The 19,602-nt window shown below is 34.8% G+C and overlaps 1 protein-coding gene across 4 annotated transcripts in view; it reads right to left on the bottom strand.

Annotated features, from left to right (window-relative positions):
- Positions 1–17,163, bottom strand: part of gramd2aa (GRAM domain containing 2Aa) — a 38,557-nt gene extending 21,394 nt beyond the window's left edge. For 2 of the 4 annotated variants that reach the window (XM_051900857.1, XM_051900856.1), the window contains exons 1-3: positions 16,923–17,162; positions 9,060–9,161; positions 1,243–1,300 (exon numbers count right to left, since the gene is read on the bottom strand). In XM_051900857.1, coding sequence (XP_051756817.1) covers positions 1,243–1,300; positions 9,060–9,161; positions 16,923–16,966 — 204 coding nt within the window. In that variant the 5' untranslated portion in view covers positions 16,967–17,162. Of the gene's footprint in view, positions 1–1,242; positions 1,301–9,059; positions 9,162–16,922 lie in introns of all 4 variants that reach the window. The other 2 variants (XM_051900858.1, XM_051900855.1) reach the window with 2 other exon arrangements.
- Between the last annotated feature and the right edge of the window lie 2,439 nt (positions 17,164–19,602).

Raw genomic sequence — 19,602 nt, 5'->3', positions numbered from 1 at the left:
TCCCCTGGTCTCAAGAGGTGTGCTGGCGACTGCAGTCTTTAGCATCCTTGTTAGTGTGCCCGCCTCCCATGCTGGAGACGCTGGTTCGAATTCTGCTCAGTGCGTGTAAAATATGACCGGTTACACTTAGGGGCCTGCAGGCATAGTGCTAATCTTTGTGTGCTAGTATCTCACACTGTGACTGTGACTCAAATTTCCTGAGTAGCAAAGCTGTGGTCACAGAATCTATTCTAAAATCTACCAAATTTTAAAGGTTCCAAAGGATGCGTTTGTACAAACAGTGAGCCAAAAAGTATTTGGATAATAAAGTTACAACTAAAACGAATGAATGTATTGCATTAGATAAGATATCAAACAAATGGCATTTATATTTTAGAAAATATAGCACAACTCATTTTACAAAAAAGAAATTTACATTTTAAAACAGATAAGAAATAAACAGATATTGTTGGTGTGACATTTTCTGGTTGTCAAATGTTAGTGGAATGTGTTCGTATTTAATGTGATGAACTACACCTGTGGTTATTCTCCTAAGACACCTGAGTGAACTTGAGGACAACTGACTTTATACATTCATGATATGTTGAACTAAATATTATTTGGATCAGATTCTTGGAGAAGGATATTGCTCAGAAAACAACATTGATAGTATAAAAGAGGATTAATTTATTATATCTTAGTCAAAAGACTTACATTTTTTATGACACCAAGTGAAGGTTTAATTCAGGGGTGTCCAGTCCTGCTCCTGGAGGGTCACTGTCCTGCAAAGTTTAGCTCCAACCCCAATTAAACACACCTGAACCAGCTAATTAAGGTCTTACTAGGCATACTAAAAACTTCCAGGCAAGTTGGGACAAGTTTGGAGCTAAACTCTGCAGGACAGTGTCCCTCCAGGACTGATTTAGTTGGTTAGCATTGCCCTATTAGCCCCTGCTGGTAGATGCTGTAACTACACTATTTGGGAGCAAAACAAATCTTTCTCCATTGACTGCCATTCAAAAATATCTGTGTATTCTGACAAACAAGATGAATTGAGATTATAAAAACAGAACCTGGGGACATAGAAAAATGTGTCTCATCTAAAAAAAAGCTTACAAATACAGTATGTTCAAATATACTTTTACATTTTGACATTCAGACATTTTAAAATATGGCTTAAGTGTCAAAATATTTTTCAGGTCACTGTATTCACAGGTTATAAATCACATAATGAAACTGATCTGAATGGCATCTGGTACTTACAGATCCACGGTAGCATTTCTTGACGTCCTCATATGACAGATCATCTATTAGATGCACCCTGTGTGTGATATAGAGAAAAATATGTAAGAGGATCAACCTGGATAACCAACATGATTTAGTTTAAATGAGTAGAATCATGGCACATGCACATATAAAATGAACTTATATATTTCCCCCTAAGATATGGAGTTTGGCATTGACTACAAAACTGAGCAAACACAGCATTGTTCAAAGCCCTCAGGGTGAACTCATGACAACTTACAAAGCTGATGACCCTCAGCCCTCTAAATGTGCTCATGCTCAGGCCCGAGGCAGATAGCCGTCTCATAACATGAAGCTTATGACTGTTGCATAAAAGAGGATTCCAGACAAGAGCTCAAGACATTCACGTAACACAAAATAGATTTTTCAGTTACAGTTTATTTTTATAGTCCCTTTTAAATATTCTGTTGACTATTAGTAACGTTGCACCTACATGTCAACTAACTCTCATTGGAGTTTTAGTAGAATATTAGAAGACTGTTAGGGGTAGAGTTAGTGGAATAAGGGGTTAGGGTTAGTACAATAAGTTGACATGTACTTGTAACAGTAGAATGTCTGTTGGGGGATCATAGCAAATATTTAGCAGACTGTCTACTAATACTGTAATGAGTTAGTTGACATGTAGGTACAACGTTATTTATAATGAACAGAATGTCTAAAGGGAAACAATTCAAATAAAGTGCTATGCAAACTTCTGTTAACCCACCAAATGCAGGTGAAAAGCAGGACACAAGGCTTTTTTTAAAATGATGTCAATGGAGTACACTGAATCCAGTACGCTGAGTTTTGTGAGGAAACATCCGATCTAATCTTTTTCAATATGTTTACCATTTAAAAAAATAATTTTTGATTGAGCTATATTTGGAAATTACAATGAAATAAATGCTCTTTTAATATCTTTAAGAGAAGTCACTGAGAATTTAGTGTTTATTTCTGTTATTTTATTTTTATGGTATCCTCAAACAATGACTGACTGTAGTAAAACTGAAATCCATTAAATGATTCAGAATCAGATTTAATAATAAATATATTTAAATATAGATTTTGATTGTCTGGTTTATTTCTGAAATTTCTGATATTTTTGACTTGACTAGTAAAAGTTCTGAATGAAAAATTTAGTAGCCAAATTGGCTGGTGAGTGAAAAAGTTCATTTTAAACACTGGGTACAAGTATTGGCGATGGTATAAGGTCCTCTAACTAAAGTACTAAAATGTGTGTTCCTCAAGGGTCAGTACTAGGACCACTTCTTTTTACATTATATATGAATGATTTTACCGAATATTGAATGAGTACTTGATGTCAAATGTATGCAGATAATACTGTTATAGGAAATACACCAAGTACGGTATCCAAATTGTTAACAAATGAAATGATTGCATTGTCTCTCTGGGTGCAAAATAATTGTATGATACTATATGAAAAATGTTTCAATGTGTTCTCTATTAAAAATCAACAATTTTACAATTATGATTGATCAAAATCAAAAAGAAAATGTTTAGGTGTAACACTGGAGTCTCAATTACAGTTTGATCAACATATTAAAAAAATGTGCAAAACTATTAGAACAAATTTGAATTAAATCTTATATACTTATTAAAGCAGCCAAGTTGTGTTTGCAATTATTTTTTTTCACACCTTTTGTGACTACTTGAAGTCAGGCTCCTTAATCCGTTACTACACCAATAGTGTCACTATATATAATCAAGCTTTAAAAGGAGGCTTTGGATCAGAAATCAATGAATTTGAAAAAAGAAAAAAAAAAGAAAAAAGAAAAAAAAATTAAATGTGTAAATATTTTAGCTCCTAAGGTTATTTGTCAATTAATAATGCAACAAGAAGAAAGGGGAATTACTAGGTGTGCAAGAAGTCATAATTGGTTAACAGTTCATTTCAATAGTCCACTTTAGACATTCTACTAACTGTAAATAACTCTGCAACTACATGTCAACTACCAATGACAACTAATGACATCAGAAATCAAATTATGACAACTCTCTTCATTATACAGCCCCTAAGAGAAAGAGCTGTGGAGGGAACACAGGCACATGGCCAAGAGTGCAGCAGAGAGTCCTCTGGCACAATATCACATCTTCCTCTATCTCACCGTACAGCTGCTAACAGGACAAATGCATCTGTTATGCTTTTATCATCATTCAGCATAACAGGGAACCCCGCTACACCCACACTCGAGAACAGAAACATGTTTCTTTTCACACATCATTGTTCCAGAGAAGATAATATTATGTCCCCTTAGGCCACTATTGTTTCCACTGCACTGTGCTGCTGAATCCAATAAAAATGAACATCTATTATAGATGATTCTAAATTCCTTTTGTTGCCACTTGAACACAGACACAATGAGTTACAAACATCTGCATGCCTTAATTAAATAAAAACAAATAGAAGTCTCCAGCAGTATCTCAGTAGTGTGTGAGAGACAAGTATGCTGTGTGTTTTTCACAGCAACATGTGATGTGGCTTCCTGTGTGGTGAGTCAGTCAGGATGGCATTCTACCCACTAAATGTCAAAGAATGCGGTATGCAGATGTGTACAGAAAATAGTAATTTTTGACCAAAAATATACGTTTTGTTTGCAGGGCTGTATATTCATTTTTGTCCATTAAAATGAGAATTTTCCTTCTCTTAAAGGGATAGTTCACCCAAAAATGAAAATTCTGTCATCATTTTCTGTCATCATTGTCATCAAAGGAAAATATTTGGAAGAATGTTTGTAACCAAGCAGATCTCGCCCCCATTTACTACCATAGTAGGAAAAATATTACTATGGCAGTCGGTGAGGGGCGAGATCTGCTTGGTTACAAACATTTTTCCAAATATTTTCCTTTGTGTTCAGCAGAACAAAGAAATTTATACCGGTTTGGAACAACTTGAGGGAAAGAAAATGATGACAGAATTTTCATTTTTGGGTGAAATATCCCTTTAAGACTACATAGAAATCACAAGTAAATCACATATGTTTGGAATAGAAAACACCTCCATGTTTCTACAGAAAAGACTCATTTAGCTGGTTTATGAGAAGAAGACTGAATTATGTGACCAAACTACATTTCCCATCATCCTCTGTAGCAGCACAAGAATGACAAAATAGATAAAACATCAGCTAATGTGCATCATTTACTCTTCATTGCATTGCATTGAAATTCAAATTGGGCTATAGTTAAACCATTAAAGTTTTGCATTTTGCTTTATGGCTCCTGTGTCATCATAACCCGCATGCATCGTGCTGCTCACATGTACAGCGTTGGCCAGTACTGAGCTGGTGTTCTGACGTAAACACGGAAGCGCTGCAATGTGTGTACTACGTCAACTGCGTAGGAGACTGACGTGGAAGAGAAGAGATTGCTGAATAAAGTCGTTATTTTTGTTTTGTTTTTTGCGCAAAAAAGTATTCTTGTCACTTCATAAAATTAAAGTTGAACCACTGTAGTTACATGGACTATTATAATGATGTCTTTATTATCTTTCTGGGCCTTGACAGTGGTAATTAAATTGCTGTCTATGGAGGAGTCAGAGAGCTCTCGGATTTCATCAAAAATATCTTAATTTATGCTCCGAGATGAACGAAGGTCTGACATGAGGGTGAGTAATTAATGACAGAATTTTCATTTTTGGCTTATTGCAAACAAATTAACAGGGGTCATATCTGAATTAACAGTTCTTTTTAGTATTATGTTTGTTTTGAGTTATAGGGTATATGTTCAGTATGTAGCTTTATCAGTGCTGGAGCAAATCTCAATTAAAAAAAATAATAATAAAATAAAATAAATAAAATAATAAATAAAACTGTTTACTTGTTGTAACCCTGCTCAAGTAGAATTAATAAACGTGATTATATACGGTTGGATTTGCTCACTTATAATTGAGGTAGGCTATTACATATAAAAAATTAAATACTATAGGCCTAACTATAATACAGCTTACAAATAATTAAAAAGGGGGGGAAACATCAAAATAGGGGATGCACCGATGTATTGGCCAATAATTGCTTACCATCGGCCAATTGTTTACAAACAGCTGATGATTAGGGCAGATTATAAATTATAACATGTTAAAAGGGGGCAGAAAAAACGTTGTCAGGACTGTCGACGCCGCATTAACAGTAAAAAAAATAGCGACATTAAAGCAGATGACCCTATGCACAGTGTTGCCAATCGGAATTGGGCTACTTTAACAGTGTTGTCGTGGGATGTTTTTCATGTCCGCGGGATGAAGCGCCCCCAATAATGTGATATTTAGCCCCTGGAATGCGATTTTTACCAGGGGACCCCCCTGAAATGCGACTGGGTTTTGGGCTAGGTTTGAGTAGCAATTGGGCGGGTTTTGTTGTGAAAACCTGGCAATGAATCCAGGTCCGCAGTTTTTCTCTACACCAAACATTATTTGTTGCGCGTCTCCCGTCTAATAATTGCAAAGAGCTTTGTTACTTCTGAAACAAAGTCTCAGCTGTCCATGTTACCACGAAATTCAAACAATAAATGGTTCAAGCGGCAGTTCTTTCAGTTTAATACAAGTTATAACATAAAAAAACATGCATGAACATCAAAAGGTATGTCGCAAGATACAGTACAACTTACTGAAATGTATGATGTCTCATGTAATCGCTCAATCAGTTTTTCAACTGCGGAAAGACATCAATAAGACAGCTTGTGAACAATGTTACTTAACATTGCATTTCCTTCAGGAAAGTTATCCAATGTTCACAGTTTATTAGTTAGTTATAAAGAACACTAAAGATGAGCTTATTTACTGTTAATTATGCTTGAATAAATTTGTCATAAAGACAAGTGTTTATGAAAACTACCTTATGTGCAACTGAGTTGTATACAAACAGTTCAGTTTTTGAGTGTAATTATTATATCTGTAAATGAATAGCAGTTGAATATAACAGCTCTGTTGTTAATTTTAACTTCTAATATTATAGTAATGCATCAAATGACAGGGTTCCCTGTATAGTTTACAGAATTATTTGGAAGAGATTTTTTCCTTAAGAAAATGAAACAAAATCGGTATTAGTATGAGCAGATATTATTCTGAATAATCGGAGTAGAAATTTAATATTGGTGCATCTCTAAATCAAAAAGGTGTTGTTGTTTTTTTTCATTGCATTATCTTAGAGAGATAAAATTGTTCTACTTGTTTTTAATAGGTTTGGCTCTGGTATCTGGTATCATGACATATACAGACTATCTTTAGGGACATCTGTGTAACATGTCTCACATTAATAACCATTCATTCAGCTGCCTCAAACTACTTTTAATAGATTCAATCATTTCGCTTTGTTCTTTAAGCAAAAAAATGATATTACAATTGCTACTGTGTCTTTTGTGCTATCCAGACATGAGTCACGCGCTCTTATTATGCTGAGCATGGTGACTGCAGTATGTCACAGTTGCGACTCATCTTGCCCTGCCTGCGGAGGTGGAGAGTTACCAGACTGGCAGGGTGTCTGTATGCCCTTGGCTGACGTTCTGCATAGGCAGGCTGATTAACAGCCAAAATGCATCTAGAGCCAGAAAGAGAATATGTCCCAGCAGCAGTGTACGGTCAATAATTCATCTAGAAGCAAGTAAATGGGGATAAAGATCATCAAACTTGGATTTTTACAGAAGAAACAAAAGACAGCCTCTGTGATAGTGAGCTGTTCAGTCATTCCGCCCTGTAGAAGTCAGCTCCTCGAACAGAGCGGATGACTGTGTGAGCACATGATATAAAGCTCAACTAAACCCCATCTGAAAAAACATTCCTACAGTTACACTCAGTCACAGAGTGGACTTGTAAGAACTGCTCTACACATATAATGGAATCTGCCACCATGTGAATTACCGTTTGATTCATTCCCAACATTCCCAAAATAAAATTCTTAAAACTTCAACCCTTGTGAAAAAGAAGTGCACTTAATTGTATTGAATATGTACTTCAAATGTAAAACGTATATTTTAAAAGAAAAAAAAAAGTGTTATTGCAGGTAATATAATATTAATGAAATAAAAAGGCTGCTTAGGTGTACTTAAAAAGAGTACACTTTACTATAAAAAATGCTGGGTTAAAAACAACCCAAGTTGGGTTGAAAATGGACAAACCCAGCAATTTTTTTTGTTTTAACCCAGTGGTTGGGTTAAATATTTGCCCAACCTGCTAGGTAGTTTTATTTAACTCAACTATTGTTTAAAAATTACTGTATTGCTTGCTTAAAATGAACCCAAAATGTGTTGGAAATTAACATCTATTAATATGTTTAATAAATGAACATAATACAGTTATTAAACAAACATTTATTAAATTGCTTATTAATAAATGTTCAACTTTTGGTTATTATTGTTGCCTCTAGTAATTATGTGTCTGATTTTTAATTTCCAACCTATTTTGGGTTCATTTTTAGCAATACAGTAATTTTTAAACAATAGTTGGGTTAAATAAAACTACCCAGCAGGTTGGGCAAACATTTAACCCAACTGCTGGGTTAAAACAACCCATAAGCTGGTTAAAACAACCCAGTCGCTGGGTTTGTCCATTTTCAACCCAACTTGGGTTGTTTTTAACCCAGCATTTTTTCATGATCATATGTTTAACACATTTAAGTACACTTTTGCAAACTGCACTTTGTAATAAAGTCAAATTAAAAGTTTTACTTTAAACCTATTTTAAATCATTATTTTAATACAATTTTGTCATGCTTTAAAAAAGTATTTTGAAGTGTCGTCTAACATACTAAAGCTCATGTAAAATATTTGATTATAATTTGAACATTAGTGTGTTATTCAATATGCAACTTCACTACAAATGTGTAATTACAAATATATTTAAATACATGACATACATGTTTCAATAAAAATGATATTAAAGTATATTTTAGTTTACCATAAATGCTTGTCAGTACATTCAACAGGGCAATTATGAAATTTCATACAAAGCTGTGTCAAAAAAGAACTATGAAGTTCAGCTAATTGCATTTAATATCAGTTTAAACTATATTACATTTTCATTTAATTGCATTTAACATGCAGTTAAGTTTTTGAAAACATCACATTCATTTCACACTGAAGTATATTTTTTTTAAAGTTTGTTATTTCTGTAATAATAAGTACTGTATTTAAAAGTGTGATAAAGTGTACTTTTTCACAAGGGAAGTTCTTGAATAAAAAAAGCTTAAGGGTCAGATAAGGGGTATTTGGGTTATTTGTGTTATTTATGAACACAGTAAACTACAGTAAAAATCTTTATTCTTCATGAGATGGTATCATAGAAAGGACAGTATGATTGCACTGAACTAATATTTTACCTGAATATTGTGTTTGCAGACTGACTTGTATGTGAATGAGATAAAAAAAGACTGTTTGACACAAAATAATACGCAAATATTAAACGTCTTTCTGTTGAATTTTTTAATAATAAACATTAAAATAGTTTTGTTTAGTGGGTCGGGAAACAAAAACCAATGTAGGAAACACTCAAGTGACGTTTTCTTGTGAGAGTATGTCTTGGCTTGAATGTTTATTATGGCTAGCTTGTCTTAACTAATCTATTTTCCAAATCATTTGTAGGGTCACAGCTGGAGTCTATCCCAGCATCTCAGAACTGTTGGAAAAACCCACAATAACACAGGGAGAACATGCAAACTCCACACAGAAAGCCTCAGCGGGACTCAAACCGTGGATCTTCTTGCTTCACTAAAATACTTCCAAAATAGCATAAAGCCAGATGATACAAAGGCGATCAATGTTGAGTCTACTTTTACATTCAAGTCCTAACTTGCCTGAAATGCATGTCATCGTCCTTCGAGGGCTCTGACTGATCGTGAGGTATTAGGAGCCCGACATCTTCAGCCTGATCCTGATGATCATTCATGGTCTTAGGCCTGCAGTACACACAAACACACACAACAACACGTCATACACACTTCTAATGAGCAAACACAAACATTTAGCCTTTTCCCATAGAGCACATGCTATTTCTGGGCTACAATTAGAAAGGTGTGATAAATGGACCACGGCTGCTGCTGAGAACGCTGCTCTACTGTCACCATCAACACTGCATGATGTTTTGGCCTATTTTTCCCTTGTTATCTTTAATTGGGAAGCTTCATTAGGCTGCTTTGAGTCATCTCTGTGTGCACTGACAGGCCGTTTCCTGTATTTGAAGGTCACACCATTTGATCCGCTGCTTAATGCACCCCAGAGACTTAATGCATGCTGCTACGTCGAACATACGCAGCTGGTGTGCTGCTCATCTAAATCGCTTAACTAGCAGTTATCCTGCTGGCTTTGTGCTAATGCACCTACAGGACAGAAATGAGAGGAGGGCAAAGTGCAAGGTATGCAAACCTGAAGTGTCTTAAAATTCAAAGAGAAATACATAGACAAGAGGATTAAACGGCCAGCGCATGATAACGGTAACAGTTACTGAGGTTTCTGTGCTTTAAAGGGTCATATCATATATATTTGATTATTAATATTTTTTCCATCATAAATTAGATTTTCAAAACTCTTTTTTTTAACTCTCTCTCTCTCTCTGACCCTTAAAATAAAGCAGGGTATTTTGTGCTGCTGTGCCTTTAAGAAATGCCCGCTTCACATGTGAACTGGGAAAAAAGCTCTTTGCTCCGCCCACACACAAGATGCTGCAGCAGTATATGATTTGGTTTTCAGAAAAAAAGCAGATTATGAATGAACAGAAGATCCCTCGTGAAAAAGAAACACACTTTAGCATACTTTTTTACTTATAACGGAAATAATATACTTAAGTGCAAACTCAATGTAATGTTTTCAGACACTTAATTGCATGTTATTTGAAATTAAATGAAAATGTATTATAGTTTAAATTTATATTAAATGCATTTATTTGAACTTAAGAGTGTTTTATGACCTACTTAATTAGGACTTAAGTACATCTTTATATGTAATTTCATAATTACTTTTATTGTCTTTGAAATATGGTTAAAGTGTACTGACGAATGTACTGACAAGCATTTATGGTAAACTAAAATATGATTTAATGTCATAACACTTTATTTTACAGTGTCATTGTTAAACATGTTACATGTAGTTACTGTAGTAATAACAATAAATAATTCATAATTACATGCAATTAACCCTAAACCAAACCCTCATCCTAACCCTAACCCTATAGCAAGTATATAGTTAATTATTTTATAGTTATATAGTTAAATATTTATAATTACACATTTGTAATGATAAAGTTGCAATTTAGTACATTTAAAATTAATTAACTTTAAATGTATCAAATAAGACACTACAGTTATTATCAAGTACCTTACATGTGCTTTAGTATGTTAGTCAACACATCAAAATAAGTGTACTTTAAAACATAACGGAAGATTATTAAAACATAATGATTTAAAATGTACTCTAAAGTAAAACTTTTAATTTGACTATTACAAAGTGCGCTTTTTAAAAGTGTACTTAAGTGATTTAAGAAACAGTAATGAAAGTGTACTCTTTTTAATTACATTTAAATGGCCTTTTATTTCATTAATATTACATCATCTGCAAGTATAGTTTTTTTTTTTTTTTTTTTTAAGTAAAAAAAAATTTCTGTGTTTTTGTTTTTACAATTAAGTGCACTTCTTTTTCACAAGGGATGGCTTAAAATGATTTAAAGTAAGACAAAATTAACTAATCAAGATGTAAACTGACATTTTTTTTCTTTTTTTTAAAAAAAAATTGTTTCCTCAAGAACTGTCATTTTTATTTAAGAATCAGGGTTCCCGTGGATTTCGAAAACCTGGATATAAAGTGTGATTTCTAAACCTGGAAAGGTCATGAAATTAATAAAATTAAGTCATGTAAATTTCTATAATGAATATAAATGTAACTAATGTAACTAAGGCTATGTGATGCAAATTTCAGCAATTTCTATGCGATGAAAAAAAAATCATCACATAGAAATTGCTGAAATTTGCTATTTCTTAGTGAAAAAATAATGACAATACCCTGTATTCTGTGATCATGGACAATGTCATATAAATTCATTGTTCATAAAGAGTGTGAATAATGGAATTCAATTATTTTAATTATATACGATTATTTTATTTCATTATTTTAATGTAAAATCTTTTAACTTTGTCATTAAAGCAGAAGTACCAAAAATATCATGAGGGGCCTTGGAGTCAAAAAGTTTGAGAACCAATAATATACAGTATATAATTTGTACACTGATAAACATGTCATAGCTACATTTGTGAAGAACTTTTAAGGGAAGCCGTGCTTTACGTATGCTCTTAAAGCAATCATCACCCATAGCTCCAGGTTCTGCAGGTTAGTATGTTTTCGTTATAGTACTATGAACTATTTTATATCATGCATATGACGCCTTTAACAATGACAGAGCTGTCCTAAATGTTGGAGGTTAATCAGTGCCCTCTTTGTTTCTCTATATTAGTGCGTATTTACTAGGCAGGATAACTGCTAATCCGTTTAGCCAAATCAACTTTAGCCTACAGACACAGAAGCCTCTCTTAAAGACACACCACCATTTTTTTGCTACCTGGCAACGGCATTGATGACAAAATTGGCATATGCTGCAAAAGTTGTAAACAAGGAATAAAGGCTTGAAAACCATCTTAAAAATAAAAGTTCAGTGAGTTTTCACAGTGGAAGAACCATATTGGTCTTCCCAAAGAACCTTTAGTGGAAAAAAAAAAAAAAAAAAAACATTTTTTCTTAACATGAAGCACATTTTAATAATCTAAAGAACCTTTACCACTATAAAGAACCTTATAGTATGGAAAGATTCCATGAATATTAAAGGTTCTTTACGGAACCATCAATGATAATAGTAACCTTTATTTTAAAGAGTAAAGCATGTTTGCTCTGAATACATATGATTTACGAGACATAAAACAAAGCACGGGAAAGCCTCCAACCTTTCTGGTAGTTAACTAATAGCATCATTCAAACTTGAAGCATATAAAAGAATAAAATATCACACTGGTCTAAATTAGCCATATAACTGATATAGGATTGTGCATATTTTACAACTATTCAAGTACAATAAGCCATAAGATACAGCCATAGTAACTGCTATAATTTGTTAAAGGTTTTGTTCACCCAAAAATGAAAATGTCATTTATTACTCACCCTCATGCCGTTCCACACCCGCAAGACCTTCGTTAATCTTCAGAACGCAAATTAAGTGGTTCAATATTAATATTATAAAGCGACGAGAATATTTTTGGTGCGCCAAAAAAACAAAATATCGACTTATATAGTGATGGCCGATTTCAAAACACTGCTTCATGAAGCTTCGGATCGCGTGTCAAACTGCTAAACTGCTGAAATCATGTGACTTTGGCGCTCCGAACCGCTGATTCGACACGCACCAAAAATATTCTAATCGCTTTATAATATTAATATTGAACCACTGTACTCACATGAACTGATTTAAATATGTTTTTAGTACATTAATGGATCTTGAGAGAGGAAATGTCATTGCTGGCTATGCAGGCCTCACTGAGCCATCGGATTTCATCAAAAATATCTTAATTTGTGTTCCGAAGATGAACGAAGGTCTTACGGGTGTAGAACGACATGAGGGTGAGTAATAAATGACATTATTTTCATTTTTAGGTGAACTAACCCTTTAATGTTAATGGTTTACAGCGGGCAATGACAGGAGGTTGGCTGTATTTGTGTAAAGGGCCCTCAGGGCTTCACAGCAATAACAGAGAGGCAGCTGTGCTGCAGGAGGCTCATGGGCTGTTCTCATGTACATCTGCAGGCTGTAGCTGCACCCCAGGCAGTGACACACAAGAGAGCTTTCTGACGGATACTTTGCAAGTCATTCACACGGCATTATCCAGACTGTATTGTGAGGACATGCTGGTGAGCTTATTTTGTTGGAAAACACCTGTGTGGTGTGATCACGGTTTATGTCAGCAAGAGTCAGGTTTAAATAAGCACAACAATCCTTTGTTTCATTTTCGAATACAGGAACACTTTGAAAAACATTTTTTTCTTCTTCTAAATTTACAAAATGGTGGTAATCGTAATTTCTGCCAGAATACCCTAGTTGCTGCATTTATTGTTACTACTCTAAAACCATAATAAATTCCTAAGAGGTGTTGCCTTCTTTTTTGATTGGTTAATAACATCACTTTTGAAAATTTGGCAAAAACTATGGTTGTTGTAAATTATTGAAACACTGAACTCATATAGCCTACATTACTTTTGGTGGCATATTATTGTAAAGAATTAAGAGGACTCTCCCTGCGAGTGACCTACATTATCGTCTTAACTTCTCTTGGCCTGCTCCACTGCCCTTTCCATTTATAAACACAGCGGTATATATATAGTTTGTATGGAGTGGATGCTGATTAATTAAATGCACTGATACTAAATTTCTCTGCCGATACGATAGCCAATTATTCAGAATGATACCGATACCAATAGTTGTTTTTTTTTTAAAAGAAAAAATCTCTCCTAACTAATGCTGTAAACCATACTCATTTGATACATTACTATAATATTAGAAGTTAAAATTAAAAACAAAGCTATTATATTCAACTGCTATTTATTTTCAGATATAATAATTACACACAAATAAAAATGGAAATGTTTGTATGCAACTCAGTAGGCTAAATAAGATCCTCTCTAGTGTTTTTTATAGCTAAATAATGAAATGTGAACACTGGTTAACTTTCCTGAGATTAATGTGACAAGCTGTTTTATTGACATCTTTCCACGATTGAAACACTGATTAAGCAATTACATGAAACATTTTTGTAAGCTTTACTGTATCTTTAAACATACCTTTTGATGTTCATGGATGTTTTTTCGTGCTATAACCATAAACTATATATCGGAATCTTTGTTTCTTATCACAAGTAACAAATCACAAAGCTCTTTGCGATTATTGGATGAAAGGCGCTACAAATAATGTTTGGTGTAGCAAAAAACTGCGGACCTGGCAATCCTGGCCTGAACTCTGGGTGATTTGGTCTTTAACTTCACTACTTTTGAACTGTTAATGCATTATGTCGTGTTAACTTGTTCTAAATTCAACACGAGAGATTTACACACAGTATGAATTGCAGTCTGACATGTTTTCCCACCCCCTTTTGATTGACAGGATATCATTGGCTGTTAAGCAATCAGAGATGGCCAACAGTTAAAATAAATCCTTTTATCGGCCAATACCGATTATTGGCCGATACATTGGTGGATCTCTAGTTAAAATCTCTTGCATAGTAAAAATATCCTGTCCAGTGTTTGGTATAGACTAAATGAACAATTAATGGTGTTTAATTGCGTATTAAAACCTAACAACGATGACTAGACTTTAATCAGGGTAGCGCCATATTTAATTTTTGTTCAATGGATCGTACTGTTTAACAACAATCCAATTGTTCAGCTGATGAAAAAAAAAACTTTCAGTAGACTAAATCTCCATAAAACAGTTTTGAAAATTGGAAAATGACGTGATCTAGACTGTGCATCTATCCCTCACAGCCTTGTTTTCATCCGTGTTGAATTCAATATGGCGTCTAACCTGACTAAGGTCTATACATAGCCTTCATACTAGCAACAAACCACCAGACATATCTGCTTAAATTAAAGTCAGTGTGGTTACAGTTCAATAAAGCAATTTTATAGCTGCCTAAACTTCTGTAACAATGATAAAATCACTGTAACGCAATGCATCGAGCGAAATGGTGGCGAACATTAAATAATAAAATATATTTTATTATATTCAATTTTCTTAAACATAGCAAAAGAGAAATTATTCTTATAGGTACAAAAAATAATGTTTTTTTTCTATATATGATTCTCCAGTTTCCCCTTCTATGCAGGTTAAGAGCTTGGGTGGTATCTTTGAAAATACTCTGTCACATATTAATAATGTTACCCGGACAGCTTATTATTACATACGTCACATTAATCGTCTCCGTCCAGCCCTCTCAATGAGGAGCACTGCCATTATGGTTCATGTGCTTGTCACATCACATATTGATTATTGGCTTCCTGTTAAGCAACATTGAATTCAAAATATTGCTTCTTGTTTACAAGGCATTGCATAATCTCACTCCTTCTTATTTGTCTGATCATCTCTCCATATATACTCCCTCTCAAACACTTAGATCATCATCTACATGTTCTCTAGTTCTTCCTCATATGTGTATGGCTTCTATGGGATCTAGAGCTTTTAGCTATGCTGCCCCTAATCTTTCAAACTTCCTTTCACAGGACATCAGCAATAGTGATAATCTTCCCATTTTTAAATCTCGCCTATTGGCAGGCTTTACAGTGACTGTGTATATGTATCTTTTATTGGTTGTAATTTTTTTAGGCCAAATTGCTGGCTTTTGTCATTTTGTTTTATCTGCTTGTAAGGTGTAATTTGCTGTCATGTAAGGCACCAATAAATAAAATGCATCATCATTATTATAAAACATACAAATTTCAAATACATAAGATTCTGAATAAAAACTAATAATTATCTGCCAAGTAAATCGCTCGCTTGACAGTTTGCGGCTGCCAATGTAGCAACTTTGGCACATTAATATAGAACTTAATTGTTGTGCAGCGTACAGTAGCAGTATTTTTACTGTATTTCCAGCTAACAAAAATATATTCTAAGAACGTTTTGCTAACGTTCACATTAGGTTATGAAAACGTCATTTCTGCATGTTGAAATTATTTAAAAATGTTTTTTCTTGGTTATACAAATGTTAAGGGAACATTCCATTTTATAATTTTGTAAACATTATGGGAACATTCCTTTGGAATGTTCTGAAACAAGTAACATTAAATAAACAGACAAACATCCAACTAAAACGTTTCAGAAAAACTTAGTATGTATGTTTAAACATTTTTTTTGTGCTAACATTATTAAGGACCAGATAACTTTGAACAAATGTTGCATTAGGCCTACAAGTTACTTGACAAATGTTTGTTCGGTAACACTTTAGTTTAGGGTCCAATTCTCGCTATTAACTAGTTGCTTACTAGCATGCATATTACTAGGATATTGGCTGTTTATTAGTACTTATAAAGCACATATTAATGCCTTATTCTGCATGACCATATTCTACATCCCTTAATCCTACCAATACGCAACATAACTACCTACATAAAAATTAATAAGCAGTAATTAGGAGTATATTGAGGCAAAAGTCGTAGTTAATAGTGAGAATTAATCTTAAGTGTGACCGTTTGTTCATAACTGAGAGAACATTGACAGAACTTTAACATCCAAAATGAAAGAAAACCCGTTCCATCAACGATGTATGTTTTTGTGCTAACATTATCAAGGACCAGATAACATTCACTGAACGTTATATCAATGTTACTAGAAAAAAGTTTGAGAAAGCCTTGCTAGAACATTAGCCAAAGTTCTGAGAACGTTCCCCGTTAGCTGGGTTTTACAACGGTTTCCCGCTGCTCAGTCTTTGAAATGGGATACGAATTTACTCATTTGTAATGAGTTAGGCAGTGTAAATTTAGCATTAAACAATGTAAATCACACCGATCAAATCAACTGGCTATCTTTACCATATTCTCCGAGCGAACATCAATCAAAACCTGTACGCGAATTAGATATGTGAATTACAAACAGTAGACCTCACTACGTTCGCCAAATATAGTGAGTTGACACGTACCTGGCGGTGAGGAAATATCCAAAACCTCGCTCGACATATCCCATAGAGACGTGTCAGTGTAAAGACAACGGCATCATTACCGGCGTTATAATAGTCCGTGCTCATAAAGAGCGTGTTTATTAATGTAAAGGGTCATAACAAGTGTGATTGTGAGCGTTATGTAGTGTGATGTCTTATGAGAGCTGTAGCGTCAGCAGCATTAGCGACTCGGTGTTATTAGGAAGCTCCGGGAACTCTCGCTGGATTTACTCCTCTGTATCAGCACACACACATTACACAGACTGACTGACACGCTGCAGAATCGGAATAAATACCCATTTGCTCGTTAAATCAATTATTTTTCTAGTCCAGACACTTCTGACAATGGCTGACAAAGTAAATGTCCGTAGACGTCTATAAAAATGGATCTGTATGGAGGTTTTCTTTTAAATGTTTCACTTAGCCTGCTAACATAAAGAAAACATTTCAAAATAGTATTATCATCATCCTATATTATTAATATACTACTTCATGACAGAAGCATTTCATTTAGCTAGTACTTTACAACAGTTGTTGGTAATATTATATTTCTACTTTGATTTTAATTTGAGATTTAAAAACAAGATAATAAATAATAAGCCTAAATTTGTGTAAATTAAGTTACAAACAGATGTACACAAGAAAGCATATGTATCAAATACAAAATGAAAATGCACAAAGTAGGAATAAAGCACACACCAACAGCCTGAAATGAATGGGGACATTCACATTTTGGCGATAAATTTCCTACTACACAGATCAGTTGAGTTTTTAACAGCTTAAAGATCAGCATTAATAAAAGACATGTCAACAGTCAGTCCACACACTATTATTCATCTGAGCCTCACCGGTCTCTGGTGCGACAGGTCCTGGTGCCGTGACCATGGGGGCGTCTCTGTGCCTCAGGCCCCTCCGCTGAAGGAGCCTCAGAACTGGCTGCGTATATAGTGCATCCCATGAAATCCCAGATATCTGATGCAGACTTGCTAAGCAGCAAGAGGAAAAGTGTACTTCCATGCCCTTGCAGGACATCAGAGGAAAAGTCATTGCCTCAGCATCTCCCTGCCTCCCTCCCATCCCCCTCCCATCAGATTCAGTGATAATCAGATTTTACATTTACAATCCACAAAATCATCCCGCTGCATAATCTCCACTGCTGCATCACGTTGCACATAAAAAGCTCCTTTTGTCATAGACAAAGCACTTTACACAAGCCGAAAGGGCTTACGGCTCTTACTGTGCAAATGATTACAAACAATTACCCTTTCAGACATTTCATTGTTATCATATGACTGTCTAACAGCATTAGAGCAATAATATGGAAAGTGAATTAAAATGCTAGGGACTTGGAATTTCATGCATCCAAGATTTTAAAGGTGAAGCATTTGAAATATTTACAGCAATTTATTGAGCCTGTCAGTCATATAAACACTAAACACAGCGTTCCCACAGTCATAGAAAATGCGGAAATATCACAGATTTAAAAAAAAAAAATGACTGACATACCATTGGGAAATAATTCTTAAAAAGTAAGTGACTCACAATTCTACAGTGCATATAACATTTTCTAGCGTTTCATTGGATATAAATTGCATAATCTCTATAAAATGCAGAATTCCAGAAATCAGTAACGGTTGGGGGAAATCATGAAGATGTTTTGGTCAAACGTGTAGGAATGGGATAAATTAATTAATTTGATGAAGAATCACTGACACAGTGCGAATGAGTGTCCTTTAGTAGTGACTGGACCTTACAATGGTCAGTATGGTCCGGTTTACACCTGATATTTGCATGCTTTTTAGTTGATCGGATCACAAGTAGATGAGGGAGACACATTCCCGTTTACACCTGGTGTTTTAATCCGTCTATTTTAACCACTTCAGTCCTGATTTCTTCAAGGGGAGGGTCTGTCGATGAATTGGCTTTTTCAGATCTTTCAATTGAATGGACGAAATAAGCTCAAGCAATTTACATATGAACTCGCCCGGGGAGATGACAGAAAACACAAGGGGAGCATCAGCTTTCCTTTCTACTCTGAGAGCCGAAAGACCACGCCGAACGCTGTGAGTGCGTGTTAGGAATCAGGAATGGTGAGAGAACATTGTGCTTGGTACATTTTTCGTCTTCAAATCAAACTTGGGTCTTCAGCTGACCAAGTTTAAATCCCGTCTGGCTAGAGCGCTTCCCATAATGTTTACGCATTCGGTCAGCAGGCGGAGAAAATGCGGTCTTTTGTGGCTGTTCGAACACATTCGACCACATGAGCGTTTACACTATGAAAGTAATCCGGTTGAATGCGTTTTCGACTACCTCTGGAAGTGGTTGAAAGTGGACAAGCTCAAAATGTTTTAGACCCTGTTAACACTTGTATTTAGCGCCGTCCACTTGTGATCTGATCAACAAAAACTCATCTTAATACAGGGCCTTTGGTAGTCGAAAACACATTGACCGGATTGCTTTTATAGTGCAGACACTTGTCGATTGTGTTCGAACAGCCACAAAAGCGCTACCAAAGTGGCCAGATGGGATTTAAACTTTGTTGGCTGAAGACCCAAGTTTGGCTTGAAGACGGAAAACATACCAAGCACAATGTTCTCTCACCATTCCTGATTTCTAACACACACTCACAGCGTTCGCCGTGGTCTTGTGGCTGTCAGAGCAG

The sequence above is a fragment of the Ctenopharyngodon idella genome, chromosome 7, assembly GCF_019924925.1.
Source record: "Ctenopharyngodon idella isolate HZGC_01 chromosome 7, HZGC01, whole genome shotgun sequence".
NCBI lineage: Eukaryota > Metazoa > Chordata > Actinopteri > Cypriniformes > Xenocyprididae > Ctenopharyngodon > Ctenopharyngodon idella.
Note: the sequence above shows the minus strand (reverse complement) of the source record. Positions and strands in the feature narration are given on the sequence as shown.